The 23201-nt window shown below is 46.0% G+C and overlaps 1 protein-coding gene across 1 annotated transcript; it reads right to left on the bottom strand.

The window, feature by feature from the left end:
* Window positions 1-1443: 1443 nt before the first annotated feature.
* Pdia4 (protein disulfide isomerase family A member 4) lies at window positions 1444-23201 on the bottom strand. The gene is made up of 10 exons (XM_050119881.1): window positions 22909-23201; window positions 16889-17060; window positions 14451-14656; window positions 11355-11493; window positions 9048-9253; window positions 8774-8932; window positions 6845-6996; window positions 4569-4725; window positions 3504-3737; window positions 1444-2200 (listed from the first exon to the last, which is right to left on the bottom strand). The coding sequence occupies exons 1-10, from the start codon at window positions 22994-22996 to the stop codon at window positions 1785-1787; spliced, it is 1929 nt and encodes a 642-aa protein (XP_049975838.1). The 5' UTR covers window positions 22997-23201; the 3' UTR covers window positions 1444-1784.

Raw genomic sequence — 23201 nt, 5'->3', positions numbered from 1 at the left:
AGACAGAGACCCACACTGGAGCACTGGACTGAGCTCCCAAGGTCCCAATGAGAAGCAGATGGAGGGAGAACCCATATCTTTTTTATATGTAAGTTGTTGAAGAGTCTGGATTTCAGGATTTCTGGCAAGCACCCAGGACCTCCAGGACCTCCAATCAAGCTAACTCAGTCTCAGCGCTTGTTCCAGGAAGGTCTTGTGGAAATGAAGTCACATGGCTGTTCTCTTAGAGGTAGTTCTCAGCCCTTTGGTATAAGGCAGAAGCCCTACAGGGAGGGAGGAAGAAGCACTCATGACTGGCAACACTGACTAGAACTTCCATTTTCCAGAAAGTGTCTGAGCTCTGTGAACACCTCTCCTACTCTAACACATCTTAGGATGGGAGTAACTTTTTTTTTTTTTCTTTTCTTTTTGAGCCTATCCTGGAACTTACTTTGTAGACCAGAATATCCTCAAACTCCTGGAGATCTGCCTGTCTGCTTCCTGAGTGCTGGGATTAAGGGCATGCACCACCACTACCTGGCTGGATGGGAGTAATTTGAGACAAAACACTCATCACACTGAGGACCAAAGACCTGGGCACTGACACATTTTCAGTCCTACTGGCCAGACTCAAAGTTATGGCAAATGATATGGAAAACCCATCTTCCCACAAGACCTCCTGCCAAGCCAGTCAGTGCATAGAGTTGCCACTTGGTCTTCTGCCAAGAGAGGTGAGTGCCTAGGGAGGGAAGAGGTAGAATTGGGGAGAAAACAGACTCTCTAAGTCGACGCTAGCCCATGGCTTCCTCCACCCAGCCCCTCAGCTTCACGTCATTCCTGCTGTTCTTCCCCACCATTGCACACCTGTTCCCGCCAAGGACGAAGGCCTCCCCAGGACTAACAGGAGGTCGGATGGTAAGACACCTCCTTCAGGTTGGAGAGCATGCCTACTAGGCCCGGACCCGCCCCTCCCACTTCTATTCCACCCTAACCACACTAGGAAAAAGCAGCTATTTCCTAACAGTCAGAAACTGTCCTGGAACTTCACTGTAGACCAGGCTGGCCTCAAAATCACAGATCTGCCTGCCTCTGCCAGAGTGCTGGGATTAAAGGTGTCACCATGCCCACTTTTCTAGTTTATTGAGGTTATCAGTATTTTTCACCATTATTAGCAGCTTACTATAACTTTTCTACCAACTGAAGGTTTCTAAGTCTGTGTTGAGATCATTTTATTTTAACGGTGGGACTGGTCTAAGGAACCAGTAGTGGCCATACTCTGTCACTACCTGTCACCAGCATGTCTCTACCAAAGATGCTGCTTCAGCCTGGACAGGTGCTGGGGTGAGGGGGGCACCCCTCAACTTGGTTCATTAACAGGAAGAAATAAAAAACCAAACATTCTAACGATTACCTATCTTAAGCTAAAAGTTGATTGAACAAGAAAATAAAAGGCAAACAACACGATTTGGCAAAGACTTTTTAAACTTTAAATTAAAAAATTCTCACACAGAAGATCCAAAACTTATTTGAGGAAATACTAAAGTAAAATGTTAAAAACCAAGCAAACCAATGAAACCAAACCAATCAGACCCCAAATGACAAAAATAGATGTATCCTCCAAAAAAATCTGCTCTACACTATCAAGTCGTTCATGGCTATTCAGTATTCAGAGCATGAGGTGGCACAACAAAGCATTAAAAAAAGAAGCCAGGATACTGCCATTCCATTGCTGGCCCACTTGCTTGGTGGCCAGTGCTGTCCACTACAGTGTCTGGTCCCTCCACCTTCTGCAGACCACCAGGCCTTTAAAGTTCTTCCTTGGTCCTGCTCTTCTTTGTGGCATGTTCATCTATAAACTTGCTCAAATGCTCCAGATCTCTGTCTCCACCCTCAAACTTAATTGGGTTCTTTTTGTCCCCACTGGGAGCAAAATAGATGGTGGGGAAGCCCTCCACCTTATATCGGCCGTTGGTGATGTCATTGGCAGTAGCGTCCATCTTGGCGATGACCAAGTCCTTCTGGCCCTTGTATTTCTTGCCTAGGTTAGTGTAGATGGGCTCCAGCTGCTTGCAGTGCCCGCACCAGGGTGCATAGAATTCAATGAGGACATCCTTTTTGGGGTCCATCACGATGGCATCAAAGGTCTTTCCCACCACCACCTTGACTGGTCCCTTGTTGTTCTTGGGTACTGGCTGTGATTTGATGACTGGCTTCAGTTTTCCTGCCAAATACAAAAAGAGGTGTCAGTATTTAAAGGCCATAGATTCTGGTACTCTATCTGAACTAGGCACGGAGGCACCCTGGTTCAGTGGCTATCAGAAGCTATTGCCTCACTCTCGGGGGGGGGGGGCGCGCGGGGAGGGCACTGGCCTCTAAAGCCTTCCTCAACAATGGGCAATGCTCTGATAAAAGAGTCTTCTACTCTCCCAGTCCCTGCAAAGCCCTGTGTAACAGGGACACTGCCCAACGAAGAGAGTTACTGACAGCCCTGCAGGGGCAAGACCAACTTTGTGATCCAAACTGGGCAAGAGTTGTGGTATGCTACCACATGGCCAGCATTGAGAAGCAGGTGCTTTTCTCAGTCAAGATCAATAAAGATTATGTTTGCTTAGGATTTCAGATCAAGTGTTCCTCATGTCTAAAAGCCTGCTTCAAAGACCTTTGAAAAGTTTTCCAAGACACAGTAGCCCTTTCCCTAAAAATAAAACCAAAACCAAGCTGGGCGGTGCCACCTTTAGTCCCAGCACTCAGAAGGCAGGGACAGGTGGATCTCTGAGTTCAAGGCCAGTCTCCAGAGTGAGTTCTAGGACAGTGAGGATTACACAGAGAAACCCTCAAAAACAGCCAACCCAAAAGCAAAGGGAAAAGGAAGCACAGGCACATATAACTATAACAACACATAACTGCAGTACTAGCATTTGGGAGGCTGAGGCCAGCCGGAGATATGATGAGAGCCCATCTCAAAAAGCTACTGAATAAGCCCTTATCCAGCTTTTGCCTTCAAAGTAAATAACAGGAAAACATTTTGCCAAAATGGGAAAACAAAACTAAACCCCCAAAATGCTCCAAAGTACTATTTAAGTTGTCTTGGTGCCTCAGAGCCTGGGCAGCACACTGGCCCTTCTCCGGGTAATTAAGTCAGAGAATGAGTTGTGCTGGACTTAGGAGCGGGGAGGGGAGGGGAGTGGCAGAGGACCACCGGGTCTTTTTCTGTGGGTGGTTATGGAGAGGACATTAGGCATTTTCCTCTATCACTTGCCACCCCATTCTTTATCTTCCTCTTGGAGGGCTGGGAGGGTGGGCAGGGTCCTTTGCTGCCATAAAAGCCTCAGGATCGTCCTGTCTGTCTCCCAGGGCTGGGTTACAGGCATGCATGGCCACACACACCTTTTACATTCCTCCTGCTCCCACGTAAGCACCTACTGACCCATAGCCACACTCTTGCACATTGCAAGATGCCAGACATTCCTTAGACCGCACAGGTTCTGTGTTGTGTCCAAAAGGAGATTTGGAGCCCGACGCACCTTTTTTAAAGGCTGTGACAAACTCCCGGAGAGTGTCTGAATCAAACTCCTCCGGCTCCATGGCAAACTTCTTCCCACCCTCATCTAGGATGGCCGCATTGACGTCCTCTCCACTCTCGCTGAGCCCCAGGTCCTTCACCTCTGTGGCATAGTCTTCCTCATCAGCAATGGCAAAGGTGTATTCAGGGAAGTCCTTGGCCACCTCCAGGACTTTGTTACGCCAAAACTGAGTAGCTGAAATGGATAAAGGTTGTGAACCAAGTGGCTGAGCAGAGTAACTGTCCTGCCCTGGACTCTGAGATGTAAATTCTGTTACTTACGTTCTCTGACAAGGCACAGGTTCCAGATATACCTCAGCTGGACAGAAAAGAGTTCTGGTAAGGCCATACTGTGTGAGCAGGTGGCCTCAGGGTGGAAACCCAACTAAATCCCTGCAGAGCTGGAGGGACACAGCACTGCCTGGCTCGGCACCAGGGCTGCAGTATCACCTCTAAGAAGGTACTAGGCTTGACTCTTTTTAAAATCTATTTTCTTTGTTGTTTTATTTAACTTTTATTACATTTATTTTGTGGGCATGTGTGTGAATACACACACATGCATCTAGGTCCTGAGGATTGAGTCAGGTCCTCAGTCTTGGTAGTGAATGTTTTTTTTTTTTTTTTTTAAATATTTATTTACTTATTATGTATACAATAGTCTGTCTACATGTTTGCCTGCAGGCCAGAAGAGGGCACCAGACCTCTTTACAGATGGTTGTGAGCCACCATGTGGTTGCTGGGAATTGAACTCAGGACCTTTGGAAGAGCAGGCAATGCTCTTAACCACTGAGCCATCTCTCCAGCCCGGTAGTGAATGTTTTTACCTGTGAGTCATCTCTCTAGGCCTAGGTTTGACTCTTAACTTCCCTTTTGCTATAACAGGAAGGAAAGGGGTATTATAAGGCTCAGAACTGAAAATCCCACACTACAATAAAATACATCCACACCACTAACTTTAAGGGCCCTAGAACAAGAATTCTGAAAGTGTTAGCCCCCATCCCAGAAAGGCCTTCATAGAGAGTCTCACCAATTCTGTAATCAAAGCTGAAATCCACACTGTAGTATACAACCACCAGGGGGCGCTTGGTGTACCGCTTGGCGTCATTAGAGGTTTTCCGATGGCCCACCAGGGGCAAGGAGTGCTTCACCACGTATTCTTTAATGGCTGACGCCTCTGTGGAGCCCTGTTTCAAGGAGGACACAGGTAAGAGCAAGTTCAACCAAAGAGGAACTTTAGCTACTATGCCTTGAGTCACTGCCAAGCATAGATGTTTTGAAGGGTTCAGAACAGGAGGCCAGTGAAGTTGTTCACTTACCACCATCCAGTCACACTGGAGTAACTCCCCAGAGTCACCATTGACAGACCACTTCTTCAGACTTGAACACAAGCCAATGAAAAAGCGCTTGAGGGTCTTAAACAGCAAGCACACATGGACCAACCCGTGCAAGACTTCACATTCACTTCACAGAGTCCACTAGAGACCTGAGACAAAACTCCAGCTTGTGGCCAGGCAAAGCTACGCAGTTTGCCACAAGTCACGACACCGTTAATCCTCAGATTTTACTAGAGAGAGCAATGCAGCCGCAAATTAGAATTTAGAGACAGACAAAGCTACATGGTTGGTGAGCTGCTCAACCACCGAGACCATCTCTTCTCTGAGGAGTGTGTTCTGAGGGTTTAGCACAGTCATAAGAAATGGCTCAACAGAGTAGCCCTTTAACACTGGCCCCCAAGGTTTTCCGGTGAGACATCCAACAGGTTGGCATGGCACCTTTGACACGTATCAGAGTGGGGGTTATCAAGGGGACACAGAACACAGGTAGTTGTCTTGGAGACTGGAGGTCCCTAGGGGCTCATACTTAGGACTTAAGTCAAACCCTTTAAAGATACCACCTCACAACCACCAGGGGAAGGACAATCACCTGCCCTTTACAGCTGCAGAAATTTGTACAAGCTTGTTAACCTGCTGGCCCAGGGTTTCTGTAGATGGGGAAGTCAGGGAGCAGTGCAGAGAGGACAAGAAGCCAAGAGGGTCAGTTCTGATGTCAACGGATGTGCTGACCGTGCTACGAAAGCATGCTAGATGCCCTGGAGGCTGCACTAGGCTCACCTAGGGCGCAAACTCAAGAGCAGGGCAGCAATGATGGGCTGTGGACAAGATGACAGGGACCTTAACCTTGTACCTTTTCTGGGGTAAGGATCCCTTCAAGAACGTACTGAACTGCCTTTAGTCCCTGCACTTGGGAGGTAGAAGCAGATGGATCTCCATGAATTCAAAGCCAGCCTGGTCTACACAGTGGGTCCCAGGACAGCCAGATATACATAGTGAGACCTGGCTGGGGGGCGGGGAGTGGGCTAATGCACTAAGGTGACTTTTGACAAGCCCTTGGGTGTAAACTACTATTTTTTCCTCATGTCTCTCTCAATACCTGCACTTAAATCTATATTAAAGCCTTTCCTTGATGGGTGTAGAGGCACACACCTTTAGTTCCAGCACTCAAAGAGCAGAGGCAGGTAGATCTCAGTGAGTTTGAGGCCAGCCTGGTGGTCTACAGAACTAGTTCCAGAACAGCCAGAGCTGTTACACAGAGAAACTTGTCTCGAAAAACCAAATCAATCAAACAAATCCATCGCCTTTTAAAATAGTCTTCAACTTTGCCTCAAAGTCTCAAAAAACAATAAAAAACTGAATGAGTAACTCTTTCTCGGGCACACACACACCTGGGAGAGCTGTGTCTGACCAGGGTCCAGAGCCCCAGTTAGAATCCTTCTTTGGTCACATGGAAAAGGGTCCTAAGCCTTGGACGGCAGAGGAACCAATGGTATACAGAGCATGAGAAGAATGAAAGGGAGGAATGAGGGACAAATACACAGGACACTGTGGTTTTTCTGGGGATGTGCCATGGGCTGAGTCACAAAGTCCCCCATAGGACTCATATTTGAAAGCTTGGTCATCAGGGAGTGGCACTACTTGAGAGGGATTAAAAGGTGTGGCCCTATTGGAGAAAGTCATTGGGGGTGGGCTTTTCCAAAGCCCATGACAGGCCCAGTCTCTCTCTCTCTCTCTCTCTCTCTCTCTCTCTCTCTCTCTCTCTCTATCTCTCTGCCTATCAAACAGGATGTAGCTCAACCGATCCAACACTTTCTTTTTTAAGAGTTGCGTTGGTCATGGTGTCTCTTCACAGCAATGAAACAGGGACTAAGACAGGCATGCCACACCCTGTCCAGACGCCTGTGCATGTAGAGAGCCCAGGGAATGGCACAGCATAGGATGCTCCCACCCCTGAAGAGCTCTCACTCACCTGAACATCCATCACATTGCTCCTGGGCTCATACTTCGACTGGAATTTCTCAGGCTGCATCAACACCAACTTCCCCATGGAGACTTTCAAGAACTTAGCTATTTCAGTGCTGAAAGTGTGGTGAAATTTGTAATCTTCTCTCAAGTTGTTAGCTGACAAATTAACAAAATACATTAAATTGTTAAATAGCAGGTTTATGAGCTTCACTGGCCAGGCACGAGCCTGAGGGGTATGATTGCCACTGTAAATTCTGAGTGGACAATATCCAGCGTTTATACACACAAAGAAGCCTATTTTTAAAACTCAGCACAGATGTAATATCTAAATCTTCTCTTAGAATTTTTCAGAAATACAAAAAACAGGATCACAGAAATTTAGAATTTTGTTAGGGCAAATGTCACCTTCCATTGATGCCAAGTAGCAAACTGGCACTCAGGATGACAGTTCCTCACAGAGGACATGCAAGGACCACATATGCCATTGACCCCACACAGAGGTTTCCAGTACTCATCCCGAGATTAGGGATTCTGCGTTTGCCCAAAGCCCTGGGTAAGTTTCTTCCTAATGACTCAAGAACAGTCAACTAACCTATTAGGACCAAAGAAACATGACTTAAACTAAGCTCCACCCTGAAGTCTTGACAAAACACCAGACCGAGTTGGGCATAATGGCACACACCTTTAATCCTGGCCCCTGGGAAGCAGAGGCAGGCAGATCTCTGAGTTTGAGGTCAGCCTGGTCTACATAATGCACTTCAGGATACCCAGAGCTATACAGAGAGGTTCTGTCTCTAAAGAAACAAATAAATAAATCACCAGCCTGAATCTGAAGTATGGGCAACTGTTGAGGCAGTACAGAGAAATCAGCATGAGGGAATGGGGTATACTAGGAGCACACTTAGTAATGAAGCAGACTCTGCTTCTTGGGTGTCAAGGGGGGACCAAAAACCCACAGACATTGGGCTGATGGAGTGAGTCTAGGGCCATGGTTTTAATAACTGGCAAGAGGCCGGACTTGTTGGGGGGAGGGAAGTGGGGGAGGGGAAGGGAAATGGGAGAGGGGGAGGCGGAAAATTTTTCAATAATAAAAAATAAATTAATTAAAAAAGAGGCAGGACTTGAACCCAGGTCAGGTGTTGCTCCAAGGTCAGAGCTGTTCTTTCTCACAGAGGGACTCAGAAGAGGAGGAAGGCAAACAGGTTGAATGTGATTGTTGTAGGATGGAGGAGATGGTNGTAAAATTCTGGTAGATCCAAGAGCAAGAGTGGAACAATCCGCTTACCCTGACTCTTGACATTTTCAGATCAATAGGGGCCATGAATATTTCTATGACCTCTCTATTCCTTCCTGTGTCTCTCTCTATCCTAACACAGTTACCCCCAAAACTCCACGGCTAATTATAACCAGCTGAACGTTTTTTTTTTCTTTTGGTTTTTCGAGACAGGGTTTCTCTGTAGCTTTTCGAGCCTGTCCTGGAACTCCCTTTGTAGACCAGGCTGGTCTCGAACTCACAGAGATCCGCCTGCCTCTGCCTCCCGAGTGCTGGGATTAAAGGCGTGCGCCACCACCGCCTGACTGTATAGTACATTTAAAAATGTAATGTATATAGGTTGTTAATCATCGATAATAGTCAAGCTTGTAGTTATGTTAGATTTTCTAGATGTACATAGATATATTTAAGGTAGACATTCTTCATATCTTTCAAAGACTACAGAATAGAACATTTAATGTTCCAGGCTGGAAAGCTTATTTCCCACAGGTACTACCCTGATTCTTCCACCAAACCATTTGCTACACTTACTAACCCTGTGATGCTGCAATTCGAGTCCAGGACCTCTTACCCCACCACTGTGCTAATTTTATGCAAAACAGCCTTACACCCCCAAAGCCTCAGGAGTATAGCAGGGCATGTTGTTTTGTCAGTACTTACCAGCATCCTGATACTGCAGGTAGGCTGGGTCACTGTCTCCCTGAAAGACCCCAATGATGACGACATCATCTCCATCCTTCAGGAACTCCTGGACCTGCTTCAGGGTCAGAATCTCCTTTGAGGGAGGCCCAGATTGCTCAATCATGTAGTCAACAATTCCTAGGAGCAGAGCACATGTCTGAGGAGGGGTCTTGCAGCTGACCACATCCTCTAGCTCCCAGCTGTATAAAGCAAGTTCCCATTCCACACAGTATGAAGAAGGTAGCAACCATACCATATTTCTCTCGTGGCCCATTGTAGTCAAAAGGCCTTCCTTTCCGGAAAATTTTCAAAGTGGGGTAGCCAGAGACATCAAACCTCTTGGCCAGGTCGGTCTGTTCAGTAGCATCAACTTTGGCTAAGGGAATTGGGGGAGAGCGCTTGCTGAGCTCTTTGGCTGCCTTCTCATATTCAGGGGCAAGTTTCTTGCAGTGGCCACACCTGCCAAAAGGAAGTCAATTCCATTAGGGACTTGTCCCAGCATGATGAGATGACAGACCAATCTCGTGATCCCAAACAACTCAATCACACCCACCAACTCTTGGAATGCCTCCTAAGTAGGAGTGCATGACAGGTCCCACAGTAAGTGCCTTTTGTTTATTTGTTTATGCCTGAGACAGGGTTTGTCTCTGTAGCCTTGGCTGTCCAGGAACTTGCTCTGTAAACCAGGCTGGGCTTGAATGAAATGTACCCCATAGTCTTGGGCAATTGAATGCTTGGTCCCTAGCTGGCGGTACTGTTTGGGGAAGCTTAGGAGCTGTGACCTTGCTGGAGGAACTGAAGAGGGTTTTCAGAGTTAAAAAGACTCCCATCACTTTCAAGTTGCTCTCTGCTTCATTCTTATGGTTCAAGATGGGGTCCTCAGCTTCCTACACTGCTGCCCTGTCTCCAGCTTCATTCTTATGGTTCAAGATGGGGTCCTCAGCTTCCTACACTGCTGCCCTGTCTCCAGCTTCATTCTTATGGTTCAAGATGGGGTCCTCAGCTTCCTACACTGCAGCCCTGTCTCCACTCTGCCATCATATGGCCTCTTATCTCTCTGGAACCAAAAGTCCACTTAAACCCCTTCTTCTATATGCAGTCTTTGTCACAGTGTTTCCTCACAGCAAAGGATAGAAACTAGTACAGTCATAAACCAGAACGAGCAAGTGACCCGCTAGTACAATGTCATGGCCCACCACGCCAGGTCCCTTCCATAGCAATAGGCACTTGCATCTCTCCCGCACTGAAGCAGGGTTACAAAGGTGCCACGGGCTTATCTGCTCCCCCAATACACTAGGTCGTTTCCTTCCTTCTCCCTTTTTGTCGCCCCTCTGTGTTGTCGTTTCACCTGTACAACCAACAATGAAGAGATATAGGGGGTTTGCTACAGGATCCAGAAACCCTTAAGCCTGGGCTCCCACAGGCACTGCCTGTAGCCAGGATACCCTCCCTTCTGCTGTGCATTGGCCACAGTCTCTACCCCTGGATTCTAGAACCACAGCTTCTTTTTCTTGCAGACACTCTGGGGCCTTATCCATGCAGACACTTGTGGAACTCTTAATGCCTTCCACTCACAACCAGAATTCATAATTTACTCTCTATTCTAGTCTGCATGGCCATCATGTAGTCGGACTTTCCTCTGGGCCACCAGCTCACAAATAACGACATGGAGACTTAACACTAATTATGAAAGCTTGGCCTTAGCTTAGGCTTCTTTCCAACTAACTCTTATAACTTAAACTGTCTCTTTTAATCCATGTTCTGCCACATGGCTTGGTTACTTCTGTTCTGTACCACAGGTCCGATTTCTTCAGAGTCCTCTTCCCAGTTTCTCTCTCTGCTCGGAAGTCCCACCCATTCTCTTCTGCCTAGCTACTGGCCTTTTAGCTCTTGATATATCAGAAGGCACCTTAGGCAGACACACAAAATCTTTACAGTGTAAACAAACATTCTGCAACACCATCCTGAAAAATGCCAAGCCTGCTCAAATATCAGAACTCCTGGCTGAGGAAGGAAGAATTCATCAAGATAAATGGGGCTTCAGGCCATTTCTTGGGGGGCTTAGGAGCCCCCAGGGTTACACTCATCTCCTAAGTCTTTCCTCAGCCAGGTGTGGTAACATATGCCTGAGTTCCACAACTCAGGAGTTCCAGACAGGAGAATTGCTCCAAGTTGGGAGGCCAGCCGGGGCTACTTAGCAAACCAAAAAGCAGGCTTGAAAACTGGCTCAGTTGGTAAAAGCACCTGTCGCGAGGCTGACAACGTGAATTCAGTTTCCAGAACAAAGGTGGAGGGAGAACACTCATCCCACAAAGCTGTCCTCTTACTGCCACATCCATGCTGTGATGCTTGCACCTGCGTGTGCACACGCACATCCACGTGCCTGTAAGCTAACGAAGTTTAAAATGAGCACTTCCTTCCTTCCCAACCCACTCCCATCACTTCCCCTAGAACCATCACATTTCCAGACTGCTGGCTGTGGTCTGCAACTTTTCCCCAATGCTTAGCAGGGTGATGAATGCTCACTATCTTAACATCACAAACCTGACTGCCAACGTACCATGGGGCATAGAACTCCACCAGAATGATGTCTGCATTATTCACAGCATCGTCAAAGTTATCTTTAGTCAAGGAAAGCGTGACTTCGGGTGGAGGTGTCCAGTCGGGCTGGGAAACTTCTCTGGCTTTGGCAACAATTTCTAAAAAATTAAACAGCAGAAACAAATGAGACTGAATGTGTTGCCACCCAAGCTAGCCGGTACTTTACCTCACCCCACAAGCTGGGAGAGGGTGAGAAAGTGCCAGAATTCACAAAGATAGAAGATGTGTGACCTGCTAAACTGATCTTTAGTCAGAGCCTTCTCAGAATTTGGGAAGACAGTCAAGTCAGAAGGTCTTGTTTCCAATACACCATTTCCGCTGTCATTGGTGACTGTAGCCTTCTCTTGGTGGTATGCAATCTACTTCAGTGAGTGATTTCCTATTTCCAGACTGAACCAACTACAGGAAAACTCCAGCTGGGTTCTGTCAAGAAGAATGTGGTGGTCTGAAGGAGAATAGCCCCAGTAGGATCCTCTGTTTCAATGCTTGGTCTCTAGTTAGTGGAACTGTTTGAGAAAGATTCGGAGGTGCGGCCTTATTGGAGGAGCTGTCACTGGGGGTGGGCTCTGAGGTTCCAAAGGCCCATGCCAGGTTCTGTCTCACTCTCTGCCTATGGATCAGGGCATAGCTCTCGGCAGTTGCTCCAGTGCCTGCCTGCATGCATGCAACCATGCTCCCAAATGGATTAAGCCTCTGAAACCGCAAGTGAGTCTCCAGTTAAATGCTTTCTTTCCTAAGAGTTGGCTTGGTCACAGTTTCTCTTCACAGCAATACAACAGTGACTAAGACTAATCAATCTTGCGACACACATAGACTATGTATGTGTTCAACCATGTATACAGCACAGGCATCATGAAACATGAGCAAAAAAAAAATCTAGAAAAATTCAAAAGAAAAGCAGAATCACCTGGACAGTAATTACAGATGCATGCCTAGGGGTTGGTGAGATGGCTTAGCAGGCTGAGGCACTTGCCACCAAGCCTGAAGACCTGAGATCAATCCTCAGGACCCAAATGGCAGGAGAGAATCAACCTCTGCAAGCTGTCCTCAGTATCCATATGTATACTGAGGCATGCCCATAGTCATCACACATGCAGATAAATAAATGCAATAAAAAATTTTAGTTAAAAATATAGGTAAGATAAATATCTATTTGTAAGTTCATTTCTCAAAATTAAAGTCAATAGCCGAAGTGGAAATCCTTAAAGAGGCCAGATAGATAAGTGGTACACACCTTTAAGCCCAGCACTCAGGAAGCAGAGGCAGGTGGATCTCTATGAGTTTAAGGCCAACCTGATCTACAGAGTTTCAGGACAGGCAGAACTACATAGTAAGATCCTGTCTCTAAATAAATAAATAAATAAATAAATAAATAAATGTCAAAGCCGAGGAGGTAGACCAAGTGATAAAATGTTTATCATGTAAATTACTCTGGGTTTGATTCCCAGCACAAGAAAAAAAATTCAAATATAAATAAATAAATAAGTGGTTCTTAGGACCAAGAGCTGTAAACTGCCCTCTTTACTAGAGATAGCAGCAAGCGCCAAGGAGACCACTGCTGCCAAAGGGCGGTCTTCAAGCTGAAGGTGACCATAGGTTAATACATAAACCGCCTGTTCCTGCCCACACCCAGAGCCTTGAGCCAGTTTACAGAGAACACTCAAATATTAAAATTTACTCATGGCCACTGGGATGAGGAGTCCAGTCCAACACATGCAGCTCTAAAGGCTCCAAAACGGGCTAGAAAATTCCTGCTTAGAGCTGGGTGCAGCAGCTCTCCACACACAGGTGCCTCTTTATCTCTTTTTCCTTTTTTTCACTTACGGGTGTATGGTCAATTGAGTATGGGTGCATATGCACACCAAAGAATTAAGCTGAAGCTGCCTGCTGCCTTCCTCAATCGCTTTCCACTTCAAGTATTAAGGCAGGCAGGGTTTCTTACTGAACCCAAGCTCAATAATTCTGGGTAGTCTAGCTAGGCGGCGGGGTGGGGGTGGGGGGTGTTCTTACCTCCCAAATACTAGGATTTCAGGTGGCTGTCACTTATCTGCTTTTATTTGAGTTCTGGGGATCCAAACTCCAGTCCTGCAAGTACTTTATCCACTGAGCCATCTCCCCAGCCTCCCTACTGTTGAACAAACACAGTCTTCAACTTGTTTGGGGGCTAAATTCCTATGTACTAGTATGACTAAGATGTATTTGATAAGTAAAAACAGAGCTATAGAATGGTGTATAAGATACCTTAACAGTTGTTTAAAAATGAGAAAAAAATTATTCTTATAAACACACAAACACACTTACTTTTTGCGGGGAGGGGATAATATTGCAGACTACAGAAGAAATTTACTAAACCAAACCTTTTCTTTTTATTATTATTATTTATTTATTATATATACACTTTCCAGGATACAGTGCCAGATCTCATTACAGATGGTTGTGAGCCACCATGTGGTTGCTGGGAATTGAACTCAGGACCTCCGGAAGAGCAGCTAGTGCTCTTAACCTCTGAGCCATCTCTCCAGCCCCCAAACCTTTTCTTTGAAGGAAGTTCAATCACCCAGGATCAGGGTGTAAAGACTTTACTTTAATCAAACACTTCACACCATAAGGCTAATAAACATTACCTAATCATAAGACAAGCACACCGCCGTCAGTGGAAGAGCCATGTTTCTGTAGCAGAAATGGAGCTAGGCATGGGGCTTATACTTGCAATGCAAGTGTTCCAAAGACTCAGGCAGAAGGATTGCCACAAGTTGAAGACTGCCAGCTTGAATTAAAGAGCTCTTGTCTCAAAACAAAACAAACCAAACATGGAAGGGGTTATGTGTTTATTTCGTGGCTATAAAGATCTAGACCCTAATTAATATTCTCTCTAGTACCCTATGTTGGGAATGAGTATTTAATGGACGAATGGGGACATGCATGTCCTTGGCTAACGACAACTATGCATGTGTGTGTGAATGCACTGTGTATGGGTGTGTGGAGTCCAGGTCAGGTCACTTTGACTGGTACTCTTTAGGTACCATTCCCCAGCAGCTCATGTTCTGGTGCTCACCTTCCTGAGTCCTGGAGCCCTCATAGTCAACAGCCTGTCCCTTCTTCAGGATCTTGATGGTGGGATAACCACTCACATCAAATCTGCTTGCCAACATGGATGCTGAGGTTGCATCAATCTTAGCAACAGCAATGGGAGGATCGTTATCCTTCAGGGTGCTGGCGATTTTCTCATACTCTGGAGCAAACTGTTTGCAATGTCCACACCTAAGAAATTTAAGGAAGAAGAAAAAGAATTACCCGTATCCACAGAGATGGAAATCCAACAAGACATTTTTTAAGAGGCAGCTTTATAAAAAGACTTGTAGTTGAGACATACCGCACACACAACAAATAAGGAAGGCCACAGGAGCTGAATTCTAGCTTTAGCCTTGGGCAAATACTTCCAACCCTAAACCTACATGATCGCTCCCCTTTACACGTGACCCTCAAGTCCAAAAGAGCCATATTCACAGAACGGACCAAAATTAAATGAGAACTGTAGATGTAGCTTAAGTGGTAGGCGCTGGCCTTGCGTACAAGGCCCCACATTTGCTCTCTAGCACAGCAAAAAAACTTTAGGCTCTGTGATGATTTTGACTTTCTTATCATTATTCCCCATCAAGAGCAGTGTAACTATTTAAGTAACAAATTGAGCTAAATAACAATCCAGAAATGATTTAAAGAATATGAGAAGGTGTATACAAGTTATATGTGATACCATGGCATTTTATGAAATGGATTTAAGCACTTCTGTAATCTGTTGCTTGCAGGGACAGGGGAAGCTGGATCAATATGCGTATCTGCCTCACAGTTTGGCCCAGGGACTTTCTTCACGGGGTCTCTGAGGTTAAGTTCCTCACATAGGAAGTCTTTTACACTCAGAATACACAGTGGAATTTTCGAGATGCTTCCTGACTTACAAGAACGTCAGCAGTGTGCTAATATGCAAAAGGTTACTGGGCAGGAGTGATGGTTCAGTGGTAAAGCACTAGTTGCTCTTCCAGAGGTCCTGAGTTCAATTCCCAGAACCACAAGTGTCTGTCACTGTAGCCCTGTGAGATCTGTTGCCCTCTTCTGGTATGCAGAGGTACATGCAGATACATAAAATAAATCTTAAATCATTTTTTTAAGAACTACTAGGTTGGAAGAACAGCTCAGTGGTAAAGCACTTGCCCAACACGTTCAAGGCCTTGAGTTAAATTCCCAGAACCACCAAAAGAAAGTTGCTAAAAATGAACTAATAAGCATCTTTTTTTGCAGGGTGGCCAAGATGGCTCAGTGAGTAAAAGAATTTGTTGTGCAACCCTAATGATCTGAATCAAATTCTCAGATCCCCAAACAGGTGAAAACTGACCCCCAAAAGTTGTACTAACTGCTACATACACACTTTATGGCACATGCACACTACACTCTCATGCATTTTGTAATAATAAATATGATAAAATATTTTAAGTTTTTGTTTTAATTCAAGGTTTACTTATTTTTATTTGCATTGATGTTTAGCCTGCATCTATACCTGTGTGAGGGTGCCAGATCCCCTGGAACTGGAGTTACAGACAGCTGTGAGCTCCAAGTGGATGCTGGGAATTGAACCCAGGTTCCAGTGCTCTTAATTGGTGAGCCCCTTGCTTTAATTTCTAATACATAAAATGATAAACATGATCCACGCAAAAAGCTCTTTGGAGTCCTCAATCAAGACTATTAAGAGCTCTTGCAATAAAAAAAAAAGCACAAAAGTAACTTATCCATAAAACAAAAATACAACTTCAGAACTGCTAAAAGGAGCAGGCTTTTACCTCGCTTACTAGAAAAGTGATGTGAGAACATCTTAACCTCAGAAGGGAAACAGAGCACAGGAGGAAGAGAACAGAACAGGCTCTGAGATGCAAAGCAGTGCAGCAGAGAGAGGGGGAGGGAATATGAGTTTCCACACTCTAAAACATGAGGGTAAAACAGGAAAAGAATCTGTATTTGTTTTCCCAAAGTTCTGTACAAAAGGACAAAAATAAAAACAATAAATAACCCCATGGTCAACAGCTTGCATACGGGGCTGCCTTTGCCAGCCTGTTTAGAAACTGAGACTACCATTCTACGGTGTGGGCTCGCTAGCGGCTACCCCATGCCAGCTGGAGGACTGAGCCTCTAGTTCCCAACACTCTGATCAAGAGCTGGTGGGACGGCACAGCAGGGAGTCATCTGCCACCAAGACTGATGAGTTCTATCCCCAGACCTACACTGGTAAGGGAAATGACTCCTGCAAGCTGTCCTTCCGTCTACAAGCATGCCTGGCACATCCAAAATAAAATATAATAAAACTGTCTCAAAAACAAACAGAAACATAATAATAAAGTATTAGAAAAAGGAGAGATGGGGCTCTTGCAGTCAGACCCTTCATTTCAGCCAGGCCCTGGATGTGGGAGGCCGTGCAGCTGTAAGAGCTAAAGTGCTGGTGCTTACCACGGTGCATAGAACTCCAGTAGCACTGTATCTTTGTCAGCCACAAAGTTATCAAAATTTGCATCATTTAAGACCAAAACACCATTTTCTTCCTTAACTTCCAAGTCATCTTCCTCCTCTTCATCTTCTTCCTCCTCTTCATCCTCAATGGCATTTTCTGTATCTGAAGCATCTGACCAGAGAAGACCCATGCTAGTTAGGAAACTCATGACTCCTTTGCAGCTTTGCCAGAAGCGCGAACTCTCCAAACAAGACATGCGGGCTGCATATCCTTACCCAAGAAAATCTGTTCCACACCTGCTTACTTAAGGCTGCTACAGGTTCCATGCAGGGTGCTCCAGGACATAGATGTAGGAGCGGCATGCCATGGGCTCAAAGTCTACTGCACCGCTGATTTCCAGGACCGCAGTAAACTTTCCCAGTGCCATTTACCTGCCTGGTTCCCGTCAACACGCAGACACCCAGGGTTCACTGTATGGTGTGTACCTAAGTTCTACCTCTGAAAAAGCCGTGTCATTTTACCTTGTATTCTTTAAAAACAGCCTGCAAGTCTGATCCTTCAAGAGAAGGCCAAAGAGAAAGAGAGACATATCATGTTTTTCTTAGAAAACCAGCTCTGAGAATAGAGAGGAAGAGACACTGAGACAATGACAACTTTACAGACTCATGGAAGCAATGTCCATTAAACAGACACCAAAAAGGACTTGTTCCTGTAGACCAGGATGACCTCAAACTCCAAGATCCACCTGCCTCTGCCTCCCAAGTGCTGGGATGAAAGGTGTGCGTCACCACCACCAGGCTGTGCTGTTACCTTTTAAGTTGTTGTTCTTTCCAAACTGCAGATACAAGAAAGCATGGAACACCGGTTCATATTAACTAGTTTCCACACTGACTGCAATGCCAGTAAACAGATCTACGTGCAGCAAGTACGATTCCTTTCACCCTGAAGTGGAACGCATCAAAGGCCAATCATTTTTTCAGAAGTTCAAAAACACTGCTAGTTACTGTTTGGGACCGTGAGTGCACTCAAGGCCTGAGACTTCTGGAATGTACTAACTCGTCCAATGTTGGCTCTATAATGGTCTATAAGAAGACCCTGTGTCACACCCACATACCAGAACACAGCTCTTCCACAACTCTGAAGCTCTGGGGTTATGGGGTCAGCTTTGATCACTATCAATGAAATTTACCAACCTATAAAATAATTACAAACTCTCTCCCTCCATTTCATCTCTATTAGTCACATTTTAATCACTTGTCCCCAACTCCACACTACCTTTCCTGCCTTATACGCCCTTTTCTGCAATTTAGGCCTGCATTCTTCCTTGGTCAGAGGTAAGAGAAGTAGCTCTAAAATGCCTATTTTCAGAGTGGAAACCAAGCTGGCTTATGCTTCTCCTGCCCATTGCATCCTTCTTCTGGGCATCATCAAACCAGGCATTAAAGACAGGGAAAAATCAAGGGGGACAGGCTCTCAGGTATGCAGGAAGAGCAGAGTAGAGAGGATACGGGTCCCTGACTTAGTCTGACGTTTGACAGCACAAAAGTAACTGTCTACTGCATGGCTGCACGGTACATGGTGTCTGGACAACTCCCTCCACAAGTTTTCTTTCCCTACTTACATCTTTCCAGAATGCTAAGGGCTGGGGAGAGGGGGAGCACATACATGCCAAACAAATACAACAATCCTCTGCTCTACGATAGTCAGAAAATACTGCCTGGTCTACCGAAATGTTTGTCTGAAAGACTCAGGATTAAGCCATAAACCATTCACTGATATTAATGAAAGCCATGCAGTAATTAAGCCCTGCTGGTCCAGAAGGGCTGGCGATCTGAGCTCATTCCCTTACACTCACATCAGGCTGAATCCACCTCCAACTGTGAATACAGTCCATACCATGTGTACTGGTGTTCCTGAATCACAGCGACCAATCCTTTGGGACCCTCGATATTTACCACTAAGTCCACCAAGCTCAATGTTGCTGATACTTCGAGAGCTCTGCCTACTAGACCCTAACAGGGAAAGTACTTACTGACCAATGCTAGGACTTCACGTATGCTACAAATGGCCCACCAGTCACAGCGGCAAACTGAATACTTCCCACTCCCTAAACGATCTGCTGGAACCAAGGATGCATTGCAGCTTCTCTATCTTAGTAGGATGCCTGGTGGGCACCTCATCTGTGCATTCAGGAGGCTGGAGAAGTGAAGTAGGGCTTGTGGTTAAGCATATTCATTCTGGCTGCAGGCTGCTTGTTCTAGTCTGGGACTAGAAAGAAAGCCTTAGGGAATTTAGTCCACTGCTCAAGCTAGGAGAGGAAGGGGATCGTGACAGTCCACCGCCAGTTACGGGAAGACTTATGTGCACAGTGAAAATACCCAGTCATGGCAGAGGTGTCTGTGGTGGCAGCGGTGCTAACCCCAGTACTTAGCAGGCAGAGGCAGGCTGGTCTCCGAGTGTGAGGCCAGTCTGGCCTACTGAGAGAGTTCCAGGAGTTACATAGAAAAACCCTGTCTCAAAAAGCCAAAATAAATAAATAAATAAATGTGTTAAAAAGAAAAAATACTTAAACACAGTTGCATGCTTGTTACCTCAGATTAATTTTCTAAAAGTAGGACCTAGCACTTATTTTTATTTTTAAAGATTTAATTTTAAAATTATGCATATGTATGTGCATATGAGTACAGGTAACCAGAGGCTCTGTCCTGTAGCGGGAGTTACAAGTGTTTGTGAGCTACTTAATGTTGGCTGATGGGAATCAAACCCAGGTCCTTTGGAGAAGCAGAACACACTCTTAATCGCTGAACCGTTGCTCCAGCCTTCAGAGTGGATTAAAAAAAGAAGAAGAAAAGAGAAGAAGAAAAAGTAGTACAAAGCCTTCTTTTTCTGAGACAGACTTTCTATGTGGCCCAAGCTGCCTTAACCCCAAGGGACTTTTGCTTATGCTCAGCACAAAGTGGGTCCTCATCTCCTGACTAAACATGCCAGAGGGCTGGTGGTTAGAAGCACCGGGTACTCTTCTGGAACGCCTAGGATTCAATTCCCAGCAACTCCAGTTCCAGCTCCCTCTTCTGGTCTCTGCAGGCACTGTATACACATGGTGCACAGAGACACTGATAGGCAAAAACCCAAACACATAAAACTTAAAAGATGAATAGCCAGGTAGTGGTGGTGCACACCTTTAATCCAAACACTCAGGAGGAAAAGGCAGGTGGATCTCTGTGAGTCTGAGGCCAGCCTGCTCTAAAAGTGAGGTCTAGAACATCCAGAGCTGTGACACAGAGAAACTAGGTCTGGGATGGGGGTGGGGCAGCAAGCAAGCAAATAAATAAATAAATAAATGATCTTGAGAGGTAGACAAACAGTTTAGTGTTCAAAAGCACCCCATGTTTCCAACCCCGCTCCAATTCAGAAGACTGAAGGGTTGATTACTCTGCAATTTGAGAAGAGAGCTGGCTTCATTAGTCCTTTTGTTGTTTTGCCCTGATAGAGATCAAACTGGGGCCTTGCACATTTGAAGCTGGTGCTATACCACTCAATCACATCTTCAGCCAATAGCTTTTTAAACCCTGTCTACCAGAAAGCAACACATTCCTACAAGCTAACCACCCCACATCTTACTACTGTATAGATTACTTTTTTTTCCCTTAGAGAATCTCATGTATCCCAGGCTCTCTTTGAACTCCATCTGCAACAGAAGATGGCCTTGAACTGTCTGTCCCCGACTCTGGAATGCTGAGATTACAAGCAAATGCCACCACGCTTAGTTTAAGTGGTACTATTCATGTAGGGCACTCTCTACTCAAGCACTCTATGAACTCAGCCACACCCCCAGATTGGATTTCCTTTTTAAAGTCTGACATTCTATCCTAGATGATATATCCAAAACTTCCCAGTGCCTTCTGAAAGGATGCAGTCTTTTTAGGCATGAAGCAAACCTCACATCCCCTTTCACATTACCTGGCCATCAGGGTGCGGCTGGCCACTCCTCAAAGGTAGGAAATCAGAACTGTAGCTCCTGCCTACTACAGCAGAACAAACTGCTGATAACACTGCATCCCTGACCAGGCCAGGCCCTGGAGTTACTTACTGTAAGGGTGCCCCCACTTCTTTAGTGGACCACACAACCCCACCTTGCCAAGGGGGAGCTACTATCAGCTGGAAAACAATCTTTAGGCCAACATCAAATGGTAAACAGTGAACAAGGACAAGAAAGGTAACTGGTAATCAATCATTACAGAGGATACTGAGTATGGACCAAGCTCCAGTGAGTGAGACTGAACGCTCTCTCTCCCTTTGCAGTGCTGGGGATGGAATCCAAGACCTTGTACACGTTAGGTAAGTGACATATTGCTGAACCACACTGCCAGCCCTACCAAACCTAACGATCTAGCCCAGGAGGACTGTCCTTGGTGCAGACACCCCAGGGATTCCTGGGTTCACCCAGAGCAAACTGTTTCCCAAAGACTGCACTGGTGACCCAAAAGATAGAACACTGGCTAGTCTAAACAGCCTTTGAAATCCACCCACCCAGACCTCTCAAGATTTAACAATATATGGCATTTTAACCCCAGCACTTGGAGGCAGAGGCAGACAGATCTCCTGAGCTCAAGGCCAGCTCCAAACTATGAGACCCTGTTGCAAACAAACAAAAATCACCCTAAAACAGACCACTGTCTCAAAAACCAAGCGCTTTTTTCAGTTATGTTCTAAAGTTATCCACCAAATCACACTGATTCTCAAACTTTTTTTTTCTTTCTTTTTTTCTATTTATTTATTATATATACAGTGTTTTGCCTGCATGGTCACCTTCACGCCAGATGAGGGCGCCAGATCTCATTACGGGTGGGGTGGTTGTGAGCCACCATGTGGGTGCTGGGAATTGAACTCAGGACCTCTAGAAAGAGCAGCCAGTGCTCTTAACCTCTGAGCCATCTCTCCAGGCCCCTAATCCTCAAACTTTCATGTGCGCTCCCCACCCAAGTCTTTTCTACCATGAAAAGTGAAAAATCTGTTTAAAATGCAGAGTCTGCCCTCTTCCTGTTAGGGGATATTTTGGGTCTCTATAAAAAAGGAGCACTCGGCTGATTTGGATAAACTACCAAGATATACTTGTAGGCAGGTCAGATATTTGGCTTCCCCCAAAGCAGTCTTTCAACTTCTACTCTTTGTTGCCTGAGCAAAAACTCATGAATCAATGATCGACACGGATCTTACCCAACCTAAGAGTATAAAGTTCACATTTCACCCCCCCACACACACTAATCTCAGAAAATGGGGTTTGTTTATACTAGAATAAACCCAACAGGTAACAAGCTAGTGGTTAGAAGGGTAAGGGAAGGTTGTCGATCAAATCTGTTCTCTGGGAACAGCGATTTTTAACTAGTACTTCCTAATTTCAAAGTTCTCATGTTTTCGAAGAAAAGGTGGGGGCATAACGTATATGAGTTACATACACTGTTTCTACTAGAGTACATGTATCATCTATCAGACTCGACTCTCAAAACCCAGTACAACTACCGGCAAATAGGCGCTGAATAAAATGAAGACGGAATGGTAGCTCCCGTTTCCATGAAAGACGAAAACAAAGCCTGCGTTATTTCCAAATCCCACTTTTTGAAGTAGATGCCCGATATCCGCGACTGCTTCTTACAGGTCCTACTAGCGGCTTCCCCGCCTCCGACCCGTTTTTAAAACCGGTTTTGGAAACAACGTCTGACCTTCCCTCCACGGAAGTTACTCTCTAGGAAATTTTACTCACCAGGGCAGAGGAGCAAATCTCAGCAGTGAGGGTGAAGAGGCCAGTTGCAAATCAGGCACTCTGCACATCCCTCCACGTCGGAGTCTCTGAGTCTTCATGAGGCCCAAGCTCCTTGACTGAGTACCGCACTGAAACTCCAGCGCCGGAGCCACTAATTTCTCAGGGGTATGTGTGAGTGAAACACCCTGTCAGGCCCCTGCAGGGTTTGCAACCCACGCTACGTGATCCCAGACAGCTCCGGCCCGCCCACCCGCTCACCTTCGTGCGCATCTTCAGCGCTCGCCGCAGCCAGCAGCTGTGTCAACGCCAAGAGCAGGACCAGCAGCCAGGCTTTCTGGAGCTTCATGGTGGGGTGCGGAGCGAGGCCTGCAGGCACCGGCCACCGCCGAGCTCTCACCGACCTCCCGAGCGACGCGGGAGCGCAGCAAAACCTCCAGGAAGTTCTGCCCGGCGATTGGCTAGGGACGAGGAAGCCACGGGCGGGCCAATCCCCGCGCGAATCGGGATGAGAGCCGTGGCGCCCCGCCCACGCCGACACCTCCCAGTTGCCT

The sequence above is a fragment of the Alexandromys fortis genome, unplaced genomic scaffold (assembly GCF_014885135.2).
Source record: "Alexandromys fortis isolate MF-2015 unplaced genomic scaffold, M_Fortis_MF-2015_v1.1 scaffold_177, whole genome shotgun sequence".
NCBI lineage: Eukaryota > Metazoa > Chordata > Mammalia > Rodentia > Cricetidae > Alexandromys > Alexandromys fortis.
The sequence above is the reverse complement of the archived record's forward strand: the minus strand, read 5'-3'. Positions and strand labels throughout refer to the sequence as shown.

Coding starts and splice junctions, on each gene's coding strand:
- Pdia4 (XM_050119881.1), bottom strand. CDS start 22,996: ATGAAGCTCCAGAAAGCCTGGCTGCTGGTCCTGCTCTTGGCGTTGACA. Junction 6,997..8,773: donor CCTGCAGTATCAGGATGCTG/GTAAGTACTGAC, acceptor TTAATTTGTCAG/CTAACAACTTGAGAGAAGAT. Junction 2,201..3,503: donor TGTCACAGCCTTTAAAAAAG/GTGCGTCGGGCT, acceptor TGTATTTGGCAG/GAAAACTGAAGCCAGTCATC.